Genomic DNA, 25983 nt, shown 5'->3' with positions numbered 1-25983 from the left:
CTCCTTGTCTCCTCTAACCTGAGCAGTTTTCCGGCTTCTCTGGTTTTTATGTCCTTGACGTTGTGGAAGGGTACAGGCCAGCCATTTTGTTGCATCTCCCTCCGTTTAGGTTTGTCTGAGGTTTCCTCGTGATTAGATTCGGGCAGTGTATGTGGGGCAGGACCGCCACTTGTGTGTCTCACGGAATGTCTCACGGGAGCTCCCCCTGGTGTTCACAGGGCAGCCGGTGACTGGAACCCAGGAAGCAGATTGTGATGTAAAAGCTCCTAACCCAGCACCTAACTTTTAGTAAGTGCTTGCTGTCTGAGACCGCATTTGTTGATTTGGGGGGGTATTCTCCCCTTGGAACAACGTCGTTGGGGTGCTAATGTTGGATCACAAGAGTAATTAAACAGTAATAGCAACTACAGGTATTGAACTGTATTTGGCCGCATATTACACATCTTCTTTTCACGTACTAGGCCTTTAAGCCTCACTACCACCTGAGTACTACTTTATCTTCATCTTATAGGTGAGGAAACCGAGCCTCAGAGAGGGTCCATCTCTTGCCTCAGGTCTTCCAGCTAGGAAAGGCACTGCCAGGACTGTTCGGCCCCTGAGTACCTACACCATGTCGTCTCTGGCACTTACTGGTAACAAGGACCCACAAGTATTCCAGCTAGGGACACTGAGATAATCCACGTCCCTCCAACCCTCCGCCCCAGACCACCAGAATATGGGGATGTTTTCTCTCCATATTCTGGAACCCCCCTGCTTACCCAGCACATAAGGGGCATGGGAGCTTAGGAGACACCCAGGCTGTGAGTAGAGGGCCTCAATGGGTTGTGTGATGTCCTCTAGGAGTCATCATCATGCATTGGGCAATTACTTACAAGTCCAACCAAAACTCCATCTATCCCAAAGACAGAGAGCAACTATGAGCAGATGTCAATCCTTATCAAACAGTGACTCATGAATGAGTCTCAAGGCAGGAACCCCACTCCAGGAGGAGAGTCCCTGCCACAGGCAGAACCTGCTCCAAAGTCATCTCAGAACCAGTTTCCAGTGACATTCATAATCCACATCCTTAAGAAACCAGCCTCAGAGACTTGCTGACACAAGCCGCTCCCTGCCCGGGACTGGGATCATTCTGCACTGTGGGTGTTTCGGGGAACTTTACTATTCACTCATTTAACAATTCACCCTATTAAGTGTGTAGGAGGGGGATGGGGGTGGGGGGATAACAAAGATAAGTAAGACAGTAACACAGTTCCTGCCCTTGGGGACTCAGTAGGTTGTGGGATCTAATTTAACTAAAATTAGATAGTTAATTGGACTTAGCTTTGAATTCGTAAGTTTCCTACATCCCTAAGCTATCATTCTACATCCATTGGCCACAGGAAGTTCATGATTTTGAATGACCAATGTAAATCTTTTTTTTTTTTGGTAAAGACAAAATATGCATTGACAGTTGGATAAAATATATGTTCAAAGAATTCTCTCCCAAAGATCATGTCTGAGGTTCCACACTTTCATCAAATATAATGGTTTATTTTGAAGCAGAATGTACTACTAGGCAAGCCAATAATTTAGTTTAACTAGAAATTATAATTACAATTTACTAAGTGAAAATGCCATATTGAAATTATGATCGATTATTCTATAGTTACAGTTTAAACAACATTTTTCATAAACCAGTGTAGTGATTCATTCTTGGCACCTCATTCTGTGATAAAGACACACTCCGGACAGTCTTCATGGAACAAACTCATTCAACAAAGCTGATTATACATTCCATCAAGTAAACTACATTCTCTCACCGAGTGGGTGGAGTCTGTTTCAAATGCAGGGACAGTGGGGCTCTGGCCGCCAGTCCCTCTGCAGGCCCAGTGGGGACCCGCCCTCCTCTGGGATCCTCTTTAGCACATCCCCGGCTGAGGCACCTCAGGTCCTGCCACCCTCAGGAGAGCCGCCTCGTCCTCCATCCCCTCAGCCTGGCCAACTGCTACGGCGTCGAGTCCTCCTACAGATTTCTCCAAATGACCCTCCCCGAGGTCCTGAACATCCAAGGCCTCTTGTCCAAGACAGACAGGAAATGGGTTCCTCAAAAGGGGCCTCTCTGGACCTTAAAAAGTGAAATTTACTGGCATTGTGCTACAGAAATAAAAACAAACTTAAAGATCTGTCCTTGGAAACCCACTGACTTGCAATCTCGGGGCCCTGACAGAGAATAAGAATTGTTGTAAGTACAGCACTCCTACTCCATCTAACAATGCCGGTTAGGTTTTGTAAGATGTAGCATCTATAACGCCTACATTGTGAGAATGACAGGGGACACCTGAATGAAACGGGCACTGTCTCCCAGGAGGTCCTAGGATTTACAAGACGCTTTGGGGTTACCAACACAATAAGCCTCTGTGGGCAGGGAGAAGAGATGCCACAAACCAAACACGAGGCAGGCTGGTGAATGGACGGGGAATGGAGGAACACCACGGGTCAGATGGCACATCTGACCGGCAGGCTAACTCGTGGAGATCAGGTCTGCAAATCCCAAGGGGCGAATGAGGAACAGGGACCCCTCTCCCCCGGTTCTAGAGCCTGGGAAAATCTAGCCTCATCTCTCTGGACTGAACTCTTGAAAGTTTCCAGAGTGATGGAGGCAACAGCAGGAACGAGGTGGGGTGTCCCATGTCCCATGAGCTAGGGGGAGGCGGTCCCTGAGGTGGTTCTGAGACTCCTTTAAGCTCCCAGGGAATGCAGGGGTAGCTCCAGATTCTCCTTCCCTGACCCCAATCTGGGCGGCACAGTCCAGAGTGGCTTCTGAGGGTCCTCAGTGGGGAATGCTGCGATTTGGCTGAAACGCAAGTTGCATTAATGGTGCTTGGCAATGACGTCAGGGTTGACTACAGTGCTGCGTATTTTCTTTCCATTTTTGGTAGGATACTAAAGCTATGGGTTCACTAACCACTTCACAGAGGAATAACCCCGTGGAGGCATCGAGGAGGCTGAGCAGGATCACTCTTCAGTAGTAGACAGCCTTGACCAGAACAGTGGCCACAGCGCCCAGGATGGTGAGGAGCAGGAGACTGAGTTTTCCTCTGCTGAATCGTTTCAAAAGGAAGAACTTCGCCCAGTCCACCTTTGACTGGCTGTTGGGGGGATATCTGAGTTTGTTAGCACCTTCTCCCCTTAAACTTTTCAATAAGCAGGCACGTTGATGAGAAAAGGTATCGAAGCTATGCTTTCCGTGATACGCTCCCATCCCGCTGGCCCCCACACCCCCGAAGGGCAGAGAGCCCAGCATGCAGTGCATGATCACGTCGTTGGCCGTGACACCCCCGCTGGACGTGCAGTCAATCATCCGCCGGACAAGCTTGCGGTTGCGGGAAAACACGTAGAGAGCCAGTGGCTTTTCGCGATCATTGATGAACTGTATGGCTTCGTCTGCATCCTTCACAGGCACTACCGGAAGAATCGGCCCAAAAATTTCTTCCTGCATCACCCTGGTTTCGGGATCCACGTTAGTGAGTACCGTCGGGGCTATGTAGCGGGTGGCTTCGTCCGTCTCCCCACCCAAAGCGATCGTCTGTCCCTCAAGCAAACGCAGGAGCCTCTTAAAATGACGAAGGTTGACGATCCTTCCATAATCGGGAGATCCTCTTATGTTTTCTCCATAAAACTCCTCCACCGTCTCCTTAATCTTCTGCACGATTTGGCCCTGGAGGGACGGCTCGCAGAGAATGTAGTCGGGAGCAATGCAGGTTTGCCCACAGTTCATGTACTTCCCCCAGGCGATGCGTCTGCAGGCCACGTCCAGGTCACAGTCTGTGTCGATGTAGCACGGACTCTTCCCTCCCAGCTCCAGGGTCACAGGGGTCAGGTGCTTGGCAGCAGCCTCCATGACAATCTTCCCAACCGCCGTGCTCCCAGTGTAGAGGATGTGGTCAAACCGCTGCTTCAGGAGCTCGGTGGTTTCCTCCACGCCACCATTCACCACGACATACAGGTCCGGGTCTAAATACTGGGGCAGGAGCTGAGCCAGGAGGCTGGCCGTATTTTCACTTACTTCAGAAGGCTTGATAATCACAGCATTTCCTGCAGCAATAGCTCCTACCAGAGGCTGCATGGTGAGGGCGAAGGGGTAGTTCCAAGCCCCTACAATCAGGGCGACCCCTAGGGGCTCTGGCTGGACGTAGGCCTCATCCATCATAGTGAGCAGGTTCTTCTTGGCTGGCTTAGCAGAGATCCACTCAGGAAGCTGCTCCAGCGCGAGATCCACTTCCCCAAGAATGGTCATGACTTCCTGGATGTACGCATTCAGCTCACTCTTGCCCAGGTCCGAGGCGATGGCCGCCAGGATGTCCCGCTCGCGCTCCTGCACCATCCTGCGCAGCGCCTCCAGCTGCTGCAGCCGGAACCTCAGGGGTCGCGACCGGCCGCTCCGGAAAGCGTCGCGAACCTGCTGGACCAGGCGCTGCATGGCTCCCCTGCCCGACGCGAAGCGTCCTCTGCACCCGCCAAGCCGGACAGCCCGATGCGTTCTCTGCACCTGCCAAGCGGACAGCCCGATGCGACCTCTGAACCCACCCAGCCCTACAGCCCGCAGCCGCGGGGGCGGGGCGGGCTCCACCCCGAGCCGCGCGCCTATTGGTCGGAGCTGGACACGTGACTCCGGCGGCGGCCCCGCCCACCTCAGGGAGCTGACGGCGGGCAGGTCCAGACTGGGGTGCAGTCTCCCGACCCGAAGGGTAAGGGGCGAAGGGGATCCCGGAGCGGCCTAGGTGCCGGTAGGTTGGGGGAAGCCGATCAACGTACATCTTGGACTCAAACCTTCTGGACCCCCCTTGGCCACCATATTACCTGCACTATTGGGACTTCTCTGTGGAGTTGGGGAGGGTGACCAACCATCTCGTTTGCTGAGACTGAGGGGGCGCTTTCGGTGTGAAAGCAGGGCAAGGCCCCCGCTAATCTGGATGAGTTGGACGCCACAGTGTTGCCACAGGGGCAGCCAGAGGGGAATAGGCAGGTGGGAGAGGACTAGCCAACTTTTGTTTACAAATTCAGTAATGCTCAGAGCAAGTTTATGAAGTCCACACCATCGGACCCTTGTTTATAGAGAAAGCGAATCCTGTGTCCCCAGGCCTGGCTGCACAGCCTCAGAGATCACACGTGTAAATGTAGTGGCATGAAGTCTCAAGACTGTATTTGTAATTAACTCTCAGAGATTAGAAGCTGACTCCCCTGGAAGCAGAAGTCATTGGAACTTATGTTTCCATGGAGACCAGTCATATCCAATCAGACTGTTCACACATGTATAGCCATATTGGAGGGGAGCTGCGTCAATGAGAAGAGGTACATTTATTTTTTTAATGTATTTTATTGATTTTTCACAGAGAGGAAGGGAGAAGGATAGAGAGTTAGAAACATCGATGAGAGAGAAACACTGATCAGCTGCCTCCTGCACACACACACCCCCCCCCCCCCCATAGTACATGCAGTGGTAGAGAGCATGGGTTCAGGAGAAAAGTCTCTATTGCACCAATCGCTGGCTATGTGACTTTGGGCAAGTCACCTAACTTCTAAGCTTAGCTCCCTCCCTCATGTGTTAAACTGTGGACATAACAACACCATAGGCTGTGGCTGTTGTGAAGAGGAAAACAAATGGGATAATGCATGAAAAGCACAATGCCCAGTACCAGGACAGAGCAGGCAATTCAGAAATGGACACTCACGCCGGGCCAGTGTGGCTCAGTGGTTGAGTATCAATCATGAACCAAAAGGTCCCCGTTTTGATTCCTGATCAGGGCACATGCCTTGGTTTCAGGCTCGATCTGCAGGGGCGGGGGGGAGGGGGAGACAATGGGGAGGGGTGCAGGAGGCAGCCAATCAATGATTCTAGCTCTCTATCCCTCTCTCTTCCTCTCTCTATAAACAATAAAAACATATTTTTAAAAGGGGGGGGGGAATGTACACTAGCTACTAATTGCCACCTGCCTACATATGGTTTCAAATAAAAATAATATACTTGGGAACTAACACAAAGGAGCAGATGATAGCTATACCTCATGACGGGCTTCTAGCTTCACCTGCCCTCACGTGTTAAACGTCTTCTCTGCTCTGTCCCAATATCCATCCTGCTTCTGACTCTCTGGCCTGTTCATGACCAACTTCTGCTCCTGGCCCCTTTGTGTACCCAGTGCTCCCAGTTCCCAGAACCCCAGCCTGGGCACCAGGACCACAGCCTGCAGGGAGGCCAGGCTGTGATCCATGCATACAGATGTGTGCCCTGGCTCCCTGCAGAGACAAAATGGGAACAATGAGGATGCTTTGTCCTTTCGATAAATTAAATCAGGTAGCACCATGATTGAGATGGCATAATGTGACGCACATCTTTGAAAGTTTCCTTACGGTGTTCATGCTTATATGGTGGGATGCTAAAGGCCTCGGGCAACACACCAGGAACAGCTAAGATCTTGGAACAGCGATGTGGGTGATGCTTATGCTGATCAGAAGCCTGTGAGACATCCAGCATGAAGCCTGGGAAAATGTGAGTTTTCTTAGTAAGAAGAATTCTGGGCCCTGGCCAGGTGACTCAGTCAGTTAGAGCAGTGATTGGCAAACTCATTAGTCAACGAAGCGGCAAACCGTGACTTGAGAGCTGCATGTGGCTCTCGAGCTGCAGTTTGCCGACCACTGGGTTAGAGCATCACTCTGACACACCATGGCTGTGGATTCAGTCCCCTACCCCCGGTCAAGGCCCATACAAGAGTCAACTGATGAATGCATAAATAAGTGGAACATATATCTATGTTCCTTCCTCTCTCTTTCTCTCTCTCAAAATAAATTTTAAAAAAGTTTTTTAAAGAATTCTGCCATACACACATACACACACCTCTGCTGGCCACCTTCACCCGTTTATTCCCAGCCTACATTTGGGGTTCATAGTCCATTTCCCACCACTGATCTTTGACTATTCAAAGAGCTTTAGGCCCGTCGAAGGACCATGCAGCCCAGTAACTGCTTGCATGAAAAGCGATGATGCTGATAGCTCAATTCTGCACACTTCCTTGTGCCAGGTGCAGTGCTAACCTTGAAGCACAATGTCCAGCTTGCTCTTCTCTGCAGCCCTTTGATGTTAGTAGCGTCGTTGATTCTTCATCAGCATCCCCTATTTCCACATGAAGAGACTCCGTTTTAAATAGTCAAGTAGCCAATCACTCACCTTTACAGAGACCAAGCTACTAAAGTGGCAGAGGTGGACTTTAGGAAGCCGGAGCCCACCGCATTCACGTGAGATGCGTTCCACTGACACAAACTCTTGGAGCTTGGGTTTTGTGATATCTTACTGCCATCTGTGGATCTGGGCCAGCCCAGCAACCATGAGGCCCCGTTTCCTTGGAGTGCTATACATCCCCAGTCTCAATCCCCGTGGTTCAGAGGAGGCAGGGAAGGTTTTTGTAAATATGTCACAAAAAGCACTAAATGTAAAGGGTAATTTGATGAAATTAAAATGAATACTTGTTGATTCAAAAACACAAAAGAAAGTGAAAATCTACACACTGGGAGAAGATCATTTCAACACACATAACTATGAACCATTAAGACATGGACAATTAGAAAAATGGGGAAATGACAGGAGCAGGTATTTCACAGACACAGAAACGTGAATGGCAAATAAACATATGGAAAATTGCTCAAGCCCATTAGTCATGGACATGAAGATTAAGATCACAAAGAGGTACCATTTCACAACCACTAGGTTAGAAAATAGTCTGCTTGTGCCAAGTATTGGCAAGATCCTAAAGATAATTTTTTTAAATTTTTAATTAAATTATTATCTGTATATATACCATTGCCCCCCCCATACATGCCCTCCCTCCCCAGAGTTTTGTGTCCACTAAAGATAATTTTTTCCATTCTAAAATATTAAAACTTCGCCTTTTATAGTAAAGTCTGTAATCTATCTTGAATGAATTGGGGTTGGGGTGGGGCATGAGAAAGTTGTCTTAGTCCCTATTTTTCTACATGAATAATCAATTGTCCCAGTACTTTTTGCTGAATTGACCCTCCTATCCCCACTGATCTGAAATGTCACCTTTACATAGACCAAGTTTTCCTACATGCATGGGTTGGGTTTTTTTCTGGGGTTTCTGTTCTATGTCATCAATGTAGTGATCTATCCCTACATGAATACATACTGCCTTATTAAGTATCTATATATATAAAAAGCCAGGAACCAGAATGCTGGAACTACCGAAATGACCAGAACAACCGGTCTCTATGACGCGGCTGGCCACTGCGGCTGGCCAACTGGCCCAATCAGTAGTGGGCTGGCCAGCCAACATCCTGTGGCCTTTCCTCCTGGCCAACCCTGCCCCCAATGGGACCTTCCCCACCAATGAGAGTGAGACCAGCCAACTCCTCACATCCCCTCTTCTCTGCCAGCCCAGCCCCGATTGGTCCCCATTGGCGCAGGCCAGTCAGACCCCACCCATGCATGAATTCGGGCACCAGGCCTCTAGTATTTTTATAAGTCTTGATATCTACTTTTTCTTCTCCATTGGGAGTATTTTGGCTTCTCTTGGACCTTTGTTTTTCCATATGAAGTTTAGAATCAGCTCATCATCTTCTAGAAAAGCCCTGTTGAGATTTTTGATTGTAATTGTTTCTGATTTTGAAGGTAGCATTGCTAAATTTCATTATTTATAACAATATTGGTTATAGTTTTATTTGTTTTTGTAGATGCCTTTTAACTGGTTAAGGAAGTTCTCTTCTTGGTTTCCTATCAGTTATTACCATGAGGGACTGTCAAGTGTTATGTTTTGTTTATTTTATTTATTTATTTGCCTTCCTATAGAGTTTATTGGGGTGAACCTGGCTAACAAAATTATACAGGTTTCGGGGATACAATGCTATAATACATTATCAGTGCACTGTATTGTGAATTCACCACTTCAAGTCAAGTCTCCATCCATCCCCCATTTATCTTCTTTTTACCTTCCTCTATTTCCCCTCCCCTGGGCAATCACCATGAGTTTTCTTCTCTTTTTTGCTCTATCCTTATACCCACCTGCCCCGCTATCCTGTCAAATGTTATTTTAAAAATTTGAATCTATTGACATGATCTTATAGTGCTCCTTTAACATGTTGATGTGGTTAACTACATGAATATATTTATTTTTTTAAAAATTATTTATTCATTTTTAGAGAGAAAGGAAGGGAGAGAGAGAGACATTGATTTGTTGTTCTACTTATGTATACATTAGAAGCCCAGTGCATTAAATTTCTTGCCCTGGGGGAGGGGGAGTTCCTTCAGCCTGGCCTGTACCCTCTCTCAGTCCAGGATCCCTTGGGGATGTCTGCCTGCCTGCTTAGGCCCACTCCCCACTGTGGAGCGGGCCTAAGCCAGCAGGCAAACATCCATCTTGAAGTCCAAGGCCCCTCACTCCATACTGCCTGTCTGCAGTGGAGGCAAGAGAGGCTCTTGCCACCACCATTGCACTCACCTGCTGTGAGCCTGGCTTCTGGCTGAGCCAGGCTCCCCATGTGGGAGTGCATTGACCATCAGGGGACAGCTCTTGCATTGAGCATCTTCCCCCTCGTGGTCAGTGTGTGTCATGGCCACTGGTTGTTCCACCATTTGGTCTAATTGCATATTAGAGTTTTATTATATAGGGTTTATTGGTTGCTCCTTTATGTGCCCTGACCAGGAATCAAACCCAAAACCTTGGCATATCAGGATGATGCTCTAACCAATTGAGCTGCCCTGCCAGGACAGGAATATATTTCTTAATGTTAAACTATTCTGGCATTGCTGGCATATACTTAATTTGATTATAATATATCATTATTTTTATTTATTGCTGGCTTCAATGTACTCATATTTCATCTAGGATTTTTGCTTCTATGCTTTTGAATGATTTATAAGTAATATTGGTCTGATCTTGTTTTGATATTGAATTTAGACTGGCATCTTAGAAGGAGGTGAGATGTGTTCTCTCTCTTCCTATTTTCCAGAAGAGCTTATGAAAGAGTATAATGATCTATTCCTTGAAAGTTGAGACTTGCTTCTAGGACCATCTGGACTTAATGTTTCCTTTAACTAAAGATTTAATCAATTTAAAAAAAAATACATTTTATTGATATTTTACAGAGTGGAAGGGAGAGGGATAAAGAGCTAGAAACATTGATCTGCTGCCTCCTGCACACTCCACACTGGTGATGTGCCTGCAACCAACGTACATGCCTTGACAGGAATCAAACCTCAAACCTGGGTTCCTTCAGTCCACAGGTTGTCACTCTATCCACTGAGTCAAACCAGTTAGGGCTCATAAATCTACACTAATAAAAGTGAAACATACAAATTGACCATACCTCCACTATGCCCACCAACCAATCAAGAGCGAGTATGCAAATTAACCCAACAAAGATGGCAGCAGCCATGGACCTGGAGCAAGCAGGAGGCTTGGGTTGGATAGATGTGTCCCACCCGCCCTGGACGGCCCTGGCTTCTGCTCAAGGCTACAAAGTTTCAATTATAGAAGATAAATAAATCCCAGATATCTGATTCCAGCTGGCCCTGGCCTCTGCTCAAGGAGGCACTGAAAAAAAATAAAAATAATTAAAAAATGGGGGCTAAGAGTCTGGGTCGCTGGGGGGGCGGGGCGTGGCCAGCTTTAAAATGACCCTCAGCCCCTTACCCAAGCTGACCACCTCCCCATGGGATGAGGGTCCCCACTTGGGGGATTGGCCAGCCTCCAAACAGCCATCAGCCCCTCACCCAGGCTGGCCACATCCTCCCAGCGTGTTCCCTCACCCCATGGGGGCATGGCCGGTCTGCAAACCACCACAGACCCCTCACCCAGGCCTCCCCATGTCCCTAGGTAACCCCCACCCTGATCCAGGACACCCTTCAGGTCAAACCAAATGGCCCCCACCCGTGCACCAGGCCTCAATCTATACTAATAAAAGGGTAATATGCTAATTAAACTGGGAGACCTTCTAGGAGACTTTCCAGATGTTCTTTTGGACAAAGCCATGGTGGCAGGGCCGAGGTAGAGGCGGTTAGAGGCTAAGAGGGGAGGGCAGCTGTGGGTGATCAGACCAGGATGGGACAGCAGTTGTGGGAGATCAGGGTGTGGCCATTTGGGGTAAACAGATCAGTAGGGGGGCCAGTTGGGGGCCAGCAGGCCATCAGTGGGGGTTAGTTGAAGGTGGTTAGGACAGTGGGGGGCAATTTGGAGTGAGCAGACCAGCAGGGGGGCAGTTGGGGGTGAGCAGGCTAGTGGAGAGGAAGGTGGGGGTAAGCAGGCCAGCAGGCCAAGTGGTTAGGGGCAATCAGGCAGGCAGGCAGGCAGGTGTACGGTTAGAAGCCAGCAGTCCTGGATTGTGAGAGGGATGTCTGACTGCTGGTTTAGGCCCTATCCCTGTAAACCGGCAGTAGGACATCCTTCGAGGGGTCCCAGATTGGGGAGGGTGCAGGCTGGGCTGAGGGACACCCCCCCTCCACGCATGAATTTCATGCACTGGGCCACTAGTTTCTTTAATAATTATAAAATTCATGTTTTTTTATAGTTTAGAACTGAGATTTTGCTAGTGAATTGAACTTTTAATCATTATTGTACTGATCCTTTCTATCCCTAGTAATGTTTTTTATTTTATCAGTCTATGCTATCTAATATTACATAGTTATGCTTGCTTCCATTTGAATAGTATTGTCAGATATATCATTTTCCACACTTTTACTTTCAACCTTTCCAAATTCCTATGTTTTAGAAGTGCTTCTTGAAATAGTGACTTAGATTTTTAAACATCCAGTTTGACAATTTCCAACTTTTAACTGATGAGTTTGATTAACTTACATTTACTGAATTAGTATATCTGGAATTATTTTTACTATCTTTCTTGCAAGTATGGAGTCTTGCTTTTTTAATACTTCTTTGGGGTTGAATGGTGTTTGCTTTTTTTATTGTCTTATGCTATCTTCCTCCTACCCTTCACCTTTTATTGGTTTGAAAGTCACATAAATATTTTTATTGTATTACAAATACTATTAACATTTTACCACACCTATTTAACAAAGGCTAAAGTTAATATTTTAATTCCCTTCCCACAGAAATGCAAAGTTATTCGAACACTTTAACTCTGATCACCTCTTAATTTATTGCTGCCCAATATTTTGGTTCTGACTTGTTTAAACCTATACTTTTTTTTTTTATTATTGATTTTGTTAACATTATTGTTTTGTACAGAAAATTTTGTTTAGATTCACTATATTTACCAATTTCTTCACTCATGATTTCTCCTTGCATTTTGATTCTAAATTGGATCATTTTCCTTATTTCTGAAGTGCATCTCTGAAGTTCATTTAGTTAAGTCTTACAGTTGAAAATTCATCTTTTTTTTTTCTTTCAGTATTTTACCCTCATTCTAGAGATGCTGACTATCCAACCCTCAGCCTTTGAAGATATTTCTACTATCTTTTTGCTTCTAGGGTTGTCATCGAGTAATCTGCTCACGGTCTAATTCCTTCTTTTGTGATTAATCTTCTAGCTGCTTTTAAGATCTTTGTTTTTAGTGTTCGCGGTCTCACTACAAAGTTTCTTGGTATTATTTATCCTACTTTAGATATGTTATGCTTTGTGTATCTGTGGATTCATGTCCTTTTTCTACCTTGGAAATTCTTAGCCATTACTACCTCAAATATGTCCTCTCCTTTTTTATCTCTGTTTGTGGTGCTCATTAAATGGATTTTGATTTTCTCAGTCTATCCTGCATATTCCATTTCTTTTCAAAAGTATTTTCATGTCATATCACTCCATGCTGAATTCTATGTAATGGCTTCAGATATGTTTCCCAAATCACTGGTTAATCATATCTATGAGAATCCTGGATGCTAAAGCATCCTTGTTTTGCTTATGGCTGGAAGGGAGTGAAGGAATGCTACCCATCTGAGGCCACTTTGGCTCATTTAAAGGGTCCTGGTGATTATGGGACTCTAGGTTCAGCTACTCCTCATTAGAGCTGGATGAGATCTCCCAATATTGGTTAGGGTCTGATATACATTTGGTGTTGGGACAATCTTGCATTTTACATTTATTTGCTTTTCACTGTTCTCTACTCTTATTTTGACACACATTCAGCCCAGCAACACGTGACAAAGTCTATTTTATCTAGGATAGAGGTGTTTTGAGAAAAAAAAAAAAACATGCTTTAGAATATCTGCTGTACCATATGTTGAGATGCAATTTGAATTTTAAAAGTCGAAAAGTAAGACTATTAAATTTCACCATGTTTTTTGGCATATTCCACAGTATTGAAACAATTTGGAACCCAAATTTCCTCCCCAGCTTTTCTTGATTTAAAAATTGATGGCAAGTCTGGATATTTGTTTATCTAAATTCTTTTTTTTTTTTTTATGTCAGAGAACTAGAGCATTCAATTAGAAAACTGCTTCCGCACAGATACATAGAACAGACTGACAGCTGTCAGAGCAGAGGAAGGCGGAGGTTGGGGAGCTGGATGAAAAAAGGTGAAGGGAATAAGCAAAAAAAAGCACCTTCGTGTGTGTGTGTATGTGTGTGTGTGTGTGTGTGTGTGTGTGTGTGTATGTGTGTGTGTGACATAGACACGGACAACAGTATATGTTAGTGATAGCAAGAGGGAAAGGAGGGTGGGGGAAGTGGAACTGGGCAAAGGAAGGATAAATGGTGATGGAGACTTGACATTGAATGGTGAGTGCACAATGCAGTATGCAGATGATATATTATTGGATTGTATACTTGAAATCTGCGTGGTTTTATTAATCCATGTCACCGCAATAAATTCATTTTAATAAAAGAAAAGAAAATTGCTTCCAGTCTAATATTGTCAGATGAAAGAAAGTTGGGCCACAGTTTAACCTATGAATTCACTGGCCTATGGTGTTATGCAGTCTAGATTGCTTTATCTTGCCTATAAACAGATAATAAACTGTTTTAAAGCCTATTACGGTCCGGGTTCTGTATGTAATCCAAATCTACTTACGCTAGTAACTGTGAAAAGTCATTCCATTACTGTGATTATTAACCCATACAAGCTGTTGGCACACCTTTTGCTCCAGTTTAATAATCATGTGCAGAACTTTGCTGGAAATCAGCACCAGACCACTTGGTCTCTGGATTTGTATATTAATCTTTCTCCCTATTTGACATGGGACCCAGACTCTAATTAGAGACTTCTGGCCTCTGAGATCATTTCTAACTCTCCTCTTGGCACCCTGGGCAGTACTACCTCTTGACCTGACACACTGAACTAGTTAAAAGTGCGGAGTGTTCTTTCCCTGTCTTTCCTTCCTGCCCTGGGCTTGGTTTCTCTCTCTGTGATATCCTAACCTGACCAAATGGAAGGTCTTTCTCCGTGATGAAGACGAAGTAAAAAAGGAAACTGGCAGCTTTGATTTCCTTCTGACAGCTGTTACCATCACATATGCTCATTTCCTTTTTTATTCATCTTCTTGATCCAAATGTGAATTTAATAAATTGAAAATTTCCTGTCTTTAGAATTTCAATCTCAACAACTCCGAGCATTCGTTTCCCTTGCCTCTTGTTAAAGGTCTAGGTTAATGTCTTGGATATTTCTGACCTTCCTACTTACAAACAGGTGCTTGGGCAACCTGGCCCAGAGCTCCACTGCTTCCCCTCGGTCTCCCCTTTCCTTCCATCCTCTCTGGCTAGTGCTGTGCTCAACTGGCATTTTCAATAGTTTCAGAGCCTCCTTACTATTGAGTCCTTCCTCCATGATCATATGCTACATTTGATGGTAGGCTGACTTGTTTTCTGACCTACTTTCATTACTTAAGTCTTGCATTGATATTCCTTTTACAGGCGTAAAAAACATCCTGTAATTTAAACTCTATTCCTTGAGAGAAGGTATCTTCCCCAGCTTGGATCCATAAGCAGATACATAAGCAGATCCTCAATAAACATTTAATTCATAAACAAATGAATCTCTTTCCCTTCGGCGTGCAACTGAAGATTCTGATGTCGCCATGGGAGCTGCCAACCTGACTAGGGTTACAGGTGTTCTAAGAACAAGCAGCCAAACCCAGGGGCTCGGTTCCGCCGAGGTGTCCCTGATGCCAACACCTACCTCTTTGACCTGGTGAAGAAGACAGGAGGGAAGGAGTTCCCACTCTGTGGCCACATGGCGCCCGATGGACATGATACCAACAAGTACATGTTGAAAAGCTGTGGCAAAGATGGCTTTCCCCTCCCACGTCATCTGCACCAACAAGATGTCCTGTAGAGGGGCTGGCAGGCTGGCAGTGCCTTTGAAAACCCAGGGCACAGTGGTCAGAGCCCACACTGGGCAAGTCATCATACCCATCCCCACAAGCTGCAGAACAAGGAGCATATGAGTAGGCCCCACACAGAGCCAAGTTCAAGTTCCCCGGCCACCAAAAGACCCACGTGTCCAAGAAGAGGGGCTTTGCTAAGTTTAATGCGGATGAGTTTGAAGATATGGTGGCTGAGAAGCAGCTCATTCCAGATGGCTGTGGGGTTAAATGTACCCCTAATCTGTCTCCCTGGACTCTTCTGGGTGCTGACACCTCCTTATACCCACCAATAAATCTTCATTCCTGTTCAAGGAAGGAAGGAAGGAAGGAAGGAAAGAAGGAAGGAAGGAAGAAAGAAAAAAGGAAAGAATGAATTAGCAATATTTTGAATTGTTTATAAAGAAGTTGCTTTTTCTGCCTAAAAATATTCATAGTTCATAGATTTCTAGATACAAGCTCTTTCAAGGTCAGACTTTGCCATATCTTTCTTATTTATTTGTTGTTGTTAATCCTCACCTGAGGATATTTTTCCATTGATTTTTAAGGAGAGTGGAAGAGAGAGGGAAAGACAGAGAGGAACATTGATGGGAGAGAAACACATTTATTGGTTGCCTCCTGCACAAGCCCGGCCAGAGCCCAGGCAGGGAAGGAACCTGCAACCAAGGCACATGCCCTTGACCATAATTGAACCCAGGACCCTTTGGTCAGAGGCCGATGGTCTATCCACTGAGCCAAACCGGCTAGGGCTATTTATTTTTTAAATATAGTTTTATTGATTTTCAGAGGAGAAGAGAGATAGAAAGATCAATGATGAGAATCCTTAATGGTCTGCTTCCTGCATGCCCCCTACTGGGGATCAAGCCTGCATCTTGGGCATCTGCCCTGATGGGAATCGAACCATGACCTCCTGGTTCATAGATCTACACTCAACCACTGAGCCACACCGGCTGGGCTCATATTTAATTCCATTACTGTTTATGGCAGCAGGCATCTTAATGGTTAGAATGCAGACTTTGTGTTCAGACCTACACAGCATGGTTTGGATTCTGACAGTATCACTTACTAGTCAGTCATGTAACTGTGGGCAGGTTGTTTAACCTGAGTCTCAATTTCCTCATTTGTGAAATGCAGCCAACAATAACACACACCTCACAGGTTCGGTGAGATAGTTAGTGCATGTGAAGTGCGGAACACAGAATGATTAATGTCTGCTTGTTCTGTGCCACTCATCATGCTGGGCCCTGGGGATATGGAGGTGGAAAAAAAAAAATCACAACTAAGTGGGGTCACATGAATAAATCCATCATCATCTATAATGTGCTACAGGGTATGGGTGATGGGATAACTGATTTTTCAGGGGTAATCAGGGAAGGCTGCCGCAAGGTGGTGATACCTGAATGGCACATGGGCCCGGCGCCCGGTGGTTGGCTCACAGCTGCCATGCAATGCATGCTGGGAGAATGAATCATGCAGATTGCTCACAGGCCAGGGATGCTGCCAGCTGACGTCGGAGAACACAGAGTACCTTGTGTGTTTTTCATTTCTCTCCTACATGCATTTCCATGTGCTGACATGGCCGTTGTGTTTGTTGTTATTCATGATTCCATCATAATCTGTGTGACTCCTGATGGAATAGTTTCTCATATGTTCTTACTGTTAATAGACTCTAAGTTTTGGGGGCAGTAAGGATGTCTTTGTTCACCCAAAGTGTACCTGGCATGTAGTGGGAATGTTGAATGAATGAATGAGTAAACTCCTTTGACTGCTGGTCCCGCCATGTCCTGACTCTGGGATCTTGAGTGAGTCACTTACCCTCTGTGCTTCAGAGTTCCCATCGGTAAAGTGGGTTAGCACATCTCACAGGTGGTGGTGAGAACAGGGTCCAGCAGGTAATACATGTGCCTTAAATAGTGGTGACTGTTGGCACCACTCAGCTCTCACTGGTATGCTGCCGAGTCCAGGAGAAAGAAGGTCACACATGTGACAGGGTGAAGCCTGGGGTGCTGCTGCACCTGCTGGCAGATGAGAGGTTCCAGAACTCCCTTCAATGCTGGGGTGAGGGCTGTCAGATAATAAGGGGTCTCTATTTGGGATGCCATTAGGAATGCGGGGGGGGCTCCTTGGACTGCTCCCTGACCGCCCACCCTCCCCTGATTCTTTAGGGACATAGCTCAGGGCATTGCTGATCAGAAAGGGTATCACAAGTGAATCCCCTCATCTCCTCCTGCTCCTTGGCTTCACTGTGAATCTGGGAGGTGGGGAGGGACTAATTAAGGCTTCTCTCCTGTCAGTCAACAGGTGGGTAAGAGTCACAGAGAATGTGACTCCCACTGGGCTCAACTCAGTGTATCAAAATAGAAAACCAAGGGGAGTCCTAAATGGTTTGGCTCAGTGGATAGAGCATTGGCCCAAGGATTGAAAGATCCCAGGTTCAATTCCAGTCAAGGACATGTACCTTGGTTGTGGGCACATGTGCAGTAGGAGGTGTGCAGGAGGCAGCTGATCGATGTTTCTAACTGGCTATCCCTCTCCCTTCCTCTCTGTAAAAAATAAATAATATATATATATATTTTAAAAAGTAGGGGGGAAAGTCTCTATATTTAGAAACTTCAGACGCTAGGAGGCCCCTGAGGCCGCAGGCTATGAATTTAAAAAAGGGCAATTGCACCTTTTTAAGGTTTTAGAGAGGAAAAATTTTTAAATTTAAGAATTGTTTTCAAATTTCTAATACACCAGGTGAAGTTTATCGATGGCTTCTGGGTAGGCCTTGTGGGAAGCCATGCATGCATTTCCTTCACTTATTTACTTATTCACCCCCCTTGGCACCTTTTGGGGGACGCACCTGAGCCTAGGTTGCTAAGTGGCTTGTGGGGATTGATGGCTGGCCGGTTTGCTCCTTGCTGCCTCTCTGGGCCTGCTCTGGGTGTGCTGGGAGACGTACGGGGGAAGGTTCACAGTGAGGACAGATAAGGCCTGAGAGGCCGAACGCACCAGAGCTCTGAGGACAATTCCAGGGAGCAAGTCCAATGCGGCTCCTGAAGTCTGAATGATATGGTGGCAACATCTCAGAGGGAGGCGATCCAGCCCCAGCCAGAGAGATCACCCCAAACTGGGCTGGATTCCAGCCACGGTGACAGAGGCAGATTTGATAGGGTGGCATCCGGTGGTGTCAGAGAGGCCTCTTTGCCATGTCACTGGGAATTATCCACGCCCGATTCTTACAACCCAGGATCTGCCCAGCCACACTTGCCAACCTGGAGGGCGTGTGAGTACAGGCCGGGGAGCTGTCTTTGTGGTGGACTGAAATGTCCCAGCGTCCTTCTGGGCACTGGTCCCATCTGGGTCTGGAGAGAGAGGCAGACAACAGGCCACAGACTCAGCTCTCAGCACAGCAGGAAGACCCCTCACTCAGAGCTCAGGACACAGTAAACGCTTGGTAAATACTTGTTAGATGAATGCATAAACACTTGGATGGGAGAAGCCCCACTGCAGCACGGCCCCACAGGGGTTTAAGGAAGGCTTGCTGGAGGAAGTGACTTTTTAACTAAGGCACAGAAGAGAGGAAGGAGTAGCCAGGCCACACAGGAAAGGAAGAGTTCCTTGGCGTAAGGAACAGCCCAGGCAAAAGCCTCAATGGTCCCTTTCAGCCTGCGTGGCCTGGGATTACTAGGAAATTAGGTTGAAGTGGTAAACTGAGGCCAGGTTGGTCAAAAGCCCAGGTTTGAGGCAGAAAACACCTCTGAATTTAACAAGTGATGAATTTTATGCTCCCCTCCTTACTTTTTGGCTTAGTGGGGTTTAATTGTCCTTCAGAGGAAGCAATGACCACAGCGGGGATCTAACCAGGGGTATCTGGAAGGCCATTTTGCCCCCATTTCCAATCCCTGGTTGGCATTCCCAGTTCTGTCCTTTACAAGCTGAACCAGTTTCTTCTGAGAAAGGACTACAAAGCCCACGTCCTGGTGTAAACGAAAACAACCCGTGCTTTGTTTGCCTGTGTGCCTGCCTGTCCTCGCTTTCTCTCATCCCTCGGGTGGCAGCCACTGCGGCAGATGGAGCCCAGCAGCACCAAGCGCACAGTAGGTGCTCAGTGAAGGAAACGATGCCTCCAGGAATTCTGGTGTCACATCTGGTGTCACCATGATGCCTTGGGTTCTAACCCCTCCTCCAGGCCCTAAGTGAGCTCTTCAGGGGCAGGGGCAGGGGCAGGGGCAGGAGACTGGGTTCAGCCTTCTTTTTCTTTCTTTCATATATATATATAATTTATTTTATTTTATTTTTTTACAAAGAGGAAGAGAGAGGGATGGACAGTTAGAAACATCGATGAGAGAGAATAATTGATCAGCTGCCTCTTGCACACCCCCTAATGGGGATGTGCCAGCAACCAAGGTACATGCACTTGACCGGAATCGAACCTGGGATCTTTCAGTCCACAGGCCAACCCTCTATCCACTGAGCCAAACCGGTTTCGGCCTGGGTTCAGCCTTCTAAAGGGGTGCCGCGACCGCATGCCTCATTGCAATAAGCGAGTTTGACATGTTTCCGAAGGGGAACACAGTAGGGGCTTAATCAAAGGAACGTCCTATATTATTGGAATCTCGCGCCCGGCCCTTGGCCCACGGAGTCGGTAGCTGGGGTTGGGTAGAGCGTGCTGCTCTTCACCCTCCGAGGGAACCGCTGCGAGCCCGGGCGCGGAGGAGCTGCAGTTTGCGCCCGGAGCCCCGGCGCCGGGACCGCGGCGGCCCGACAGCAGCGCGGGGGCGGGGCGGGCGGCGCCGGCGTTTCTGTCGGAGGACGCAGGCCGCGCGTCGCGCCTTTAAGGCGTCCGCAGAGCCACCGGGAGGGAGCGGAGCGCCGCGGGCACTGGCGCTGCGGCCGCGGACCGTGCCGGAGCCGGGATCGCGCGGCCGGACCGGGCGGCGGAGGTCGGGTCAGGTGAGCGCGGGCGGCGGGGCTGCGCGCCGGGGGAGGGGGATGGGGGGTAGGGTGTCCGCCAGCTCCCCGATGACCCCGTGACCTCCCGAGTTCGGGCGGCCCGGCCTCCGCCCTGGCCTTCCCCCTGACCCCCCCCGCTCCCCCCCCCGGGTGAAGACCGTGTCAGGGACCTTCACACACACACACACACACACACACACACACACACACACACACACACACCCCGCCTTCCTCTCCATGCCCCCACTCTGGCATCAGCCTCCACGCGCTCCCTTCCGGTGCCCGGATGGGTTTGACATTCCCGAATCCCGTTCCCCACACTTCCTGGGACCAGGATGCCTGGCTCCCCAAAGCCCGGGACGCGGTGAGGACGGGTCCGGGACCTGCACCCCTTTTTCTACTCCTCTTCCCACCAGCCCTCTGCGCCCCTCCGGGCGCCTGGCTGGTGTGCCGGCTCCTGCACCCCCGTTCCTCCCTCTTCCTGGGGAAGCGCCGCAGCTCCAGCCCCAGGCATCTGCGCCCTCCGGACCTCCCCCAGCCAGTGCCCACCCCCAGCCGCCTTTCAGCTCCTCCTTCCCCAACCTGCCCGGGTTCCCTCGCCCTTCGCCCCCTCCTCCTCCAAACCCTCGGGTGGGATGCTTGTTCTAACACCCTGACAGCTGGCGCCCACCCTGCAACCCAGGCATCCCTCGCCTACGCCTATGGGGGTTTCCTGCGGGTCTTGTACCAGTAAATGAGGTTGTGTAACGTGTCGAGCACATGCAACATTTACATCCTTGAACCCGCAGACCTTGGGGGCTGCCAAGTTGACGGAGGGAGGTGGAAAGGTCGGAAAAGGGTGCCAGAGGGTCTAGATGCTGTGCATCTAGGGACATGCGTGTTGAGCGCTTTTTATGCCCCAGCGCTTTTTATGTCCCAACCGGAGCCTGAGGCCAGCATGGCCTTGCCTCTCCTCCGCTCAGAAATCCCTCATGGCTGACTCCACCTGGCTAAGAGCTTAAAAATAACTTCTTCTTACTAATAACGGACAAGAAGCTAGTGCTGCGAGCCCGGCCATGTTCCAAACACCTTTAAGTGATAACCTGCCATACTTCTCCCAGCTGCCCCAAGAGGTAGGTACCGATTCCATGCCCATTTCTCAACGGTCACTGCCCGGGGCATAGTGAATCTGACCTCAACGACCCCATTCTGGATCACTAGACCTATTTCTTACCCAGGTGTGAATAATAAATTCTTAGGAACACTATTTTTGTAACATGGGAAGTTAGAGAGGAGAGAAATGAATAACCTGTGTTCCTTGCACCAGTTTATTATTTCTAAAATTAGGTTCTCAGATCGGCTAAGGGTTCATGGTGCCCAAAGAGGATAAGGGACTTGCTGGAGGCCACACGGCTAGAAAGCAGCAGGGCTGGGATGCAGAACGGGTCCTGGGATGTTAATGGCTACTTCCTGGGTTCCCTGTGCTGCCCCAGCCCGTCAGCCTAGGCCCCTGGAGTCCCTGCGGCCCCCCCCCCCCCTTTGCTGTAACCCAGGCAAGAAAACACATTCTTCCTCCGCTGCCTTTGCTCAGTCTGTCCCCTCCTGTGGGAATGCTCTCCCTGGGATCTCCGGCATCTAAATCTTTCCTACCCCCGAGGGTCTAGCTCATCTGTCCCCTCCAGGAACACTCCCCTGATTTCTCCCCTGGTCCCAGCTGAAATCGGTTCCTTTCTCCCAGCTGTGGGCTCTCACTCCCTTCCACCACCACGATGGCATTTGGAAAGTTCTGCTGCATGTGCCCTCGGAGGCGGCGCAGTGGTGCTGGCAGATCAGAAGTGCTCCCCACAGCCCCTCTTCACCATCCGGTGAAGCCTCAGGACAGGAAGTGGTCCATGGGGGTGGGGGAGTTTCTGAAGTAAAGATGGGCTCAGGATTTCCGAACCCTGGATGCCAAACGCTGCAGCTGGATCACAGGGAGAGTGGCGCAGCGTGGCACCCAACCTTAGAATTACACGTTTGTCGTTGTTCATAATCCAAAGGGTTCCCACCAGAAAATCGGACACTTGGGTCCAAATCCCTCTTGCTAGTGGTGGAGCCATGGGCGGGTACCTAGCTTCAGCTTCTGGCAGCAGTGCCTGCATTGGAAGGCAGTGATAAGACTGAGACAAAGTAAAGCACAGGGCCCTGCATGTGGCCATCACTCGATGAGCACCAGCTATTATGAAGAGGGCCTACCACCTTCAATTACCTGAAAATGGTAAATCAATACCAAAACGCTTGTGCTGACTCTGCTTAGAGGTGGGCCAGGGGAGTCTGGGCCAAGGCGAGGTCAGCATTTCTGTGAGTGTGCTCAGAAAGGCCGATGAGGCTTTCTCCAGCTCTCACCCACCCGTTGCCTTTGCAATAAGAGCTAGAATTGCCTTTCTATTTTTCAGCTTTCAAAAATTGATGAGCTTTGAGTTCTGTGAGGATCCGCACACCTACAGTGAATGCATGAGTGCAGTTGGCGCAGTTGTGATTATGGAACTTAATGAGATGAGGAGACAACAGTGTGTGTTGCTGCTTCAGGCCTCCATCGGGGGGCAAGAAGTCCGAATCACAGCTTATCTGTGGATCCGGAGGGAAGGAAAGCAAGCATGAATGTTCTATCCTGGGAGGCTAGTTAAGCAGCTGAGTGTAGTATCAACTTCCTTGTCAAAGTATTTGGAATATGTTGGAAAACTAATTCTGCAGGTTGATTAAAAAGTTATTTTAGAATTTCTCCTAAATTGATTCTTTATTAAAAATAAGTTAGAATCCCATTTGGGAATTTAATGACTGTTGAGTGTAGGTATTTTAAGACATAACTGTTGTGAATTTCACAGTTTTGTGGAATTTAACAGGCTATTGGACTTCTCTTTATTTCTGTGACCCTATAGAGACAGAAACACTTATTTTGAACTGTCCAATATAGTGGCCACTAGCTATGATGTGACTACTTAAATTAAAACTAATTCAAGTTAAATAAAACTAAAAATTCTGTTTTTCAGTTACCCTAGCCACATGTCGAGTGCTCTGAGAGCTACAGGGCCAGCTTTATTAGGCAGAGGAGATGGAGAACATTTCTGTTTTCACAGAAAGTTCTGTGGGGCTGGACTATTTAGATCAATGAGGCCATGGGGAAGCAGTTTGATTATTAAGTTCCGTTCTTTCTGGCAAGTCATCTGCAGGCAGGCCAAGAAATGGAGTGTGGCGAGGATGTTTCATTGTCAAGAGTTAATAAATGGTTATGGAGATGTTCACAAATCCCATCGCCTCCTCTTGGCTGTCTGGCTCTGCTGCGCTAACACTGCCAGAGTCAAAGGATGTCCAGAGGGTGGAATCACGTGAAAGGCCTGGGGGCAGTATTTCTCTAACCCCGCTGCCTGATCCAACCGCCTGGGGAACTTTTAAAAAAGTGCTCCTGCCTGTACTTTGCTTGGCCAGCTAATCTGAAGCTCCCGGTGGGACCCAGGAATTCCTATTTTTAAAAAGCTCCCTGGGGGATTCTAATGTGTAGCCAAGAATGGAAAACAACTGCCTTCAAAACTGTGAATTAAAAAAAAAAAAAAAGGCCCTGAGGATTAGAAGGCAGTGTTTCAAGGCAGAAACAGTGAGTGGCTAAAAGTGTTCCTCCTTACCAGTTTACTTTGGTAAGGAGTCCAGGTTGGAACTGAACGGGCTCACTCCCTCCGAAAGGGCTCTCGACCGAGTGCCACTTTGCCTCCCAGGACCCTGTGGCAGCAGCTGGAGACATTTTTGTTTGTCACCACTTGGGAATGGCATCCAGTGTGTAGGGTTCGTAGGTGCTATTAAATGTCCCCCACAACAAATAATTATCTGGTCCCAAATGTCAGTTGTGTCATGGTTGAGGAATCCTAATCTAGACATACCAAACCTGAGTTCTCTCTGACCGTGAATGCTGTTGCCTCTTCAAAGAAGATGAAGGTATTTTCCTAAACCAGCTGGGTCCTCGGAAACCCTCTCAATTATATTCCAGGCTTTCCGGCCCCGGAAGTCATGTTGCTGTCTGTGGTCTGATGCACGTGGAGCAGCACCGGGAAGCTGCTAATTGAGGGGAACGAGGCAGCCTTCGGCAGGTGTAGGCAGAGGTCCTTACACTGCCGCAGGCCGGGCCCCTCTTCTTCTGGTTAATTATCTGAAGTAATAGCTAGCTGTAAACAAACATTAATTTTAGACTCTAATGAAGAATAAAAAACATTTATTTGAGCAAAAAGAGCCTTGGTATGGGGGACACAGATTCAGGTAGCAACCTAAGTTGTGTTCCACAGAGATAAAGGGGAGGCCAGCTTTTAGAGAGAAAGTTCCTGCCCAAGTTCCCACTTATATGCAAATGAATTTTCCAAACTGTGCAGTTGTGTTTGGAGGGGCAGGTCTCCATCCTTTGGTAGAAGGAAGAAACCTGGATTTATCTGCTGTTATTGACTCAGACAGTGTAAGTAATCAGGGCATAGTCCCGGAAGTCAAGATGTTACTGTCAGGATCGCCAAAGGAGGAACGCATGAGGCCGAAGTGGTGAGGAATTATAAACTCACTAGAGGCACCCTTCTGCAATCCAGGATGTCTCAGGGGATGTCGGACTGCCAGTTTGAGCACCATCCCCGCAGGCCAGGCTGAGGGACCCCACTGGGCCTCTAGTATGCATATAAGATCTTTGGTTAATTTCTTCCCGCCCTCCTCTCTCCCTCCTCCCTCTGAGATTCATCAGTCTGTTCCATGTTTCCATGCTTATGCGTTGAGCATCTGCCGCCTAGTAGTCAGTGTGTGTTGTAGCTACCAGTCAAATGGTTGGACAGTTGCTTAGGCTTTTATATATATAGATTAGGTCATCTGGATACCAGATGGGCTGAGCCCTAAAATGGTGCCAGCACCCAGGGACAGGGAGTCAGAGATTTCAAAGGACTCTAGAAGGGCTTTTTCTGGGTGGAAAATTCTCTGGGCAGGTCTGAAAGGGAAGCATAATGGTTTTAGCCAGTGGAATGTGGTCTAAGAGAAAGGGAATCCTGGTTGTGAAGTGGTCTAAAGGTCAGTTCCCAGGGGAGGGGATATGGATTTAATTATTTGATCAGACCTAATAGTTACCAGACAGCCTCCTGAGTTGGGGCGCCTGTCCCCTCCTCAGTTCTTGTCAGTCTGGTAAGAGGGTTTTCAGGGGAGTGACACATAAAAGCTTTGTAGGAAAGCAAGCAAATTTATTAAGGAAACAAGGCAGGCAAATTTATTTAAAATATATGTGGCATGCCAAAACCGGTTTGGCTCAGCCTTAGAGCGTCGGTCTGCGGACTGAAAGGTCCCAGGTTCGATTCCGGTCAAGGGCATGTACATTGGTTGCGGGCACATCCCTGGTAGGGGGTGTGCAAGAGGCAACTGGTAGATGTTTCTCTCTCATCGACGTTTCTAGCTCTCTATCCCTCTCTCCTCCTCTCTGTAAAAAAATCAATAAAATATATTTAAAAAAAAAAATACATGTGGCATGTAGCACAAATGGGCACCCAGCTAATCTGAATGCCCTGCCTGGTAGAGGTTTAGGATTTTATACTTTTCTTTTTCTTTTTTTATTTCTTTATTGATTAAGGTATCACATATTTGTCCTCAACCCCCCATTCCAACCCCCTCCCCCCCCATTTTATGCTTTGCTGTCTACAGGTTTCAAAGTTCCTCTGCTGGATGTCTTGGGCAACAGACTAGATTTCAAGGTTCCCCTTTTACTTTGCTGTAGCTTTCCCAGAATTCAT

General features: G+C 47.8%; 2 protein-coding genes across 3 annotated transcripts in view; one reads left to right on the top strand and one right to left on the bottom strand.

Moving 5' to 3' along the window:
* Positions 1-841: 841 nt before the first annotated feature.
* LOC311631962 (aldehyde dehydrogenase family 3 member A2-like) lies at positions 842-4576 on the bottom strand. Its single transcript, XM_084902762.1, has one exon. The coding sequence runs from the start codon at positions 4457-4459 to the stop codon at positions 3002-3004; it is 1458 nt and encodes a 485-aa protein (XP_084758888.1). The 5' UTR covers positions 4460-4576; the 3' UTR covers positions 842-3001.
* Positions 4577-18422: 13846 nt separating this feature from the next.
* ABHD6 (abhydrolase domain containing 6, acylglycerol lipase) overlaps positions 18423-25983 on the top strand; it is a 51353-nt gene continuing 43792 nt past the window's right edge. The window contains exon 1 of one of the 2 annotated variants that reach the window (XM_084903079.1): positions 18423-18731. The gene's annotated coding sequence lies outside the window, so the exon portion shown is untranslated. Of the gene's footprint in view, positions 18732-20062; positions 20231-25983 lie in introns of those variants that run through there. The other variant, XM_084903078.1, reaches the window with a different exon arrangement.

Source organism: Pipistrellus hanaki, assembly GCF_964339955.1.
Source record: "Pipistrellus hanaki genome assembly, chromosome: 13".
NCBI classification, from domain to species: Eukaryota; Metazoa; Chordata; class Mammalia; order Chiroptera; family Vespertilionidae; genus Pipistrellus; species Pipistrellus hanaki.
Note: the sequence above shows the minus strand (reverse complement) of the source record. Positions and strands in the feature narration are given on the sequence as shown.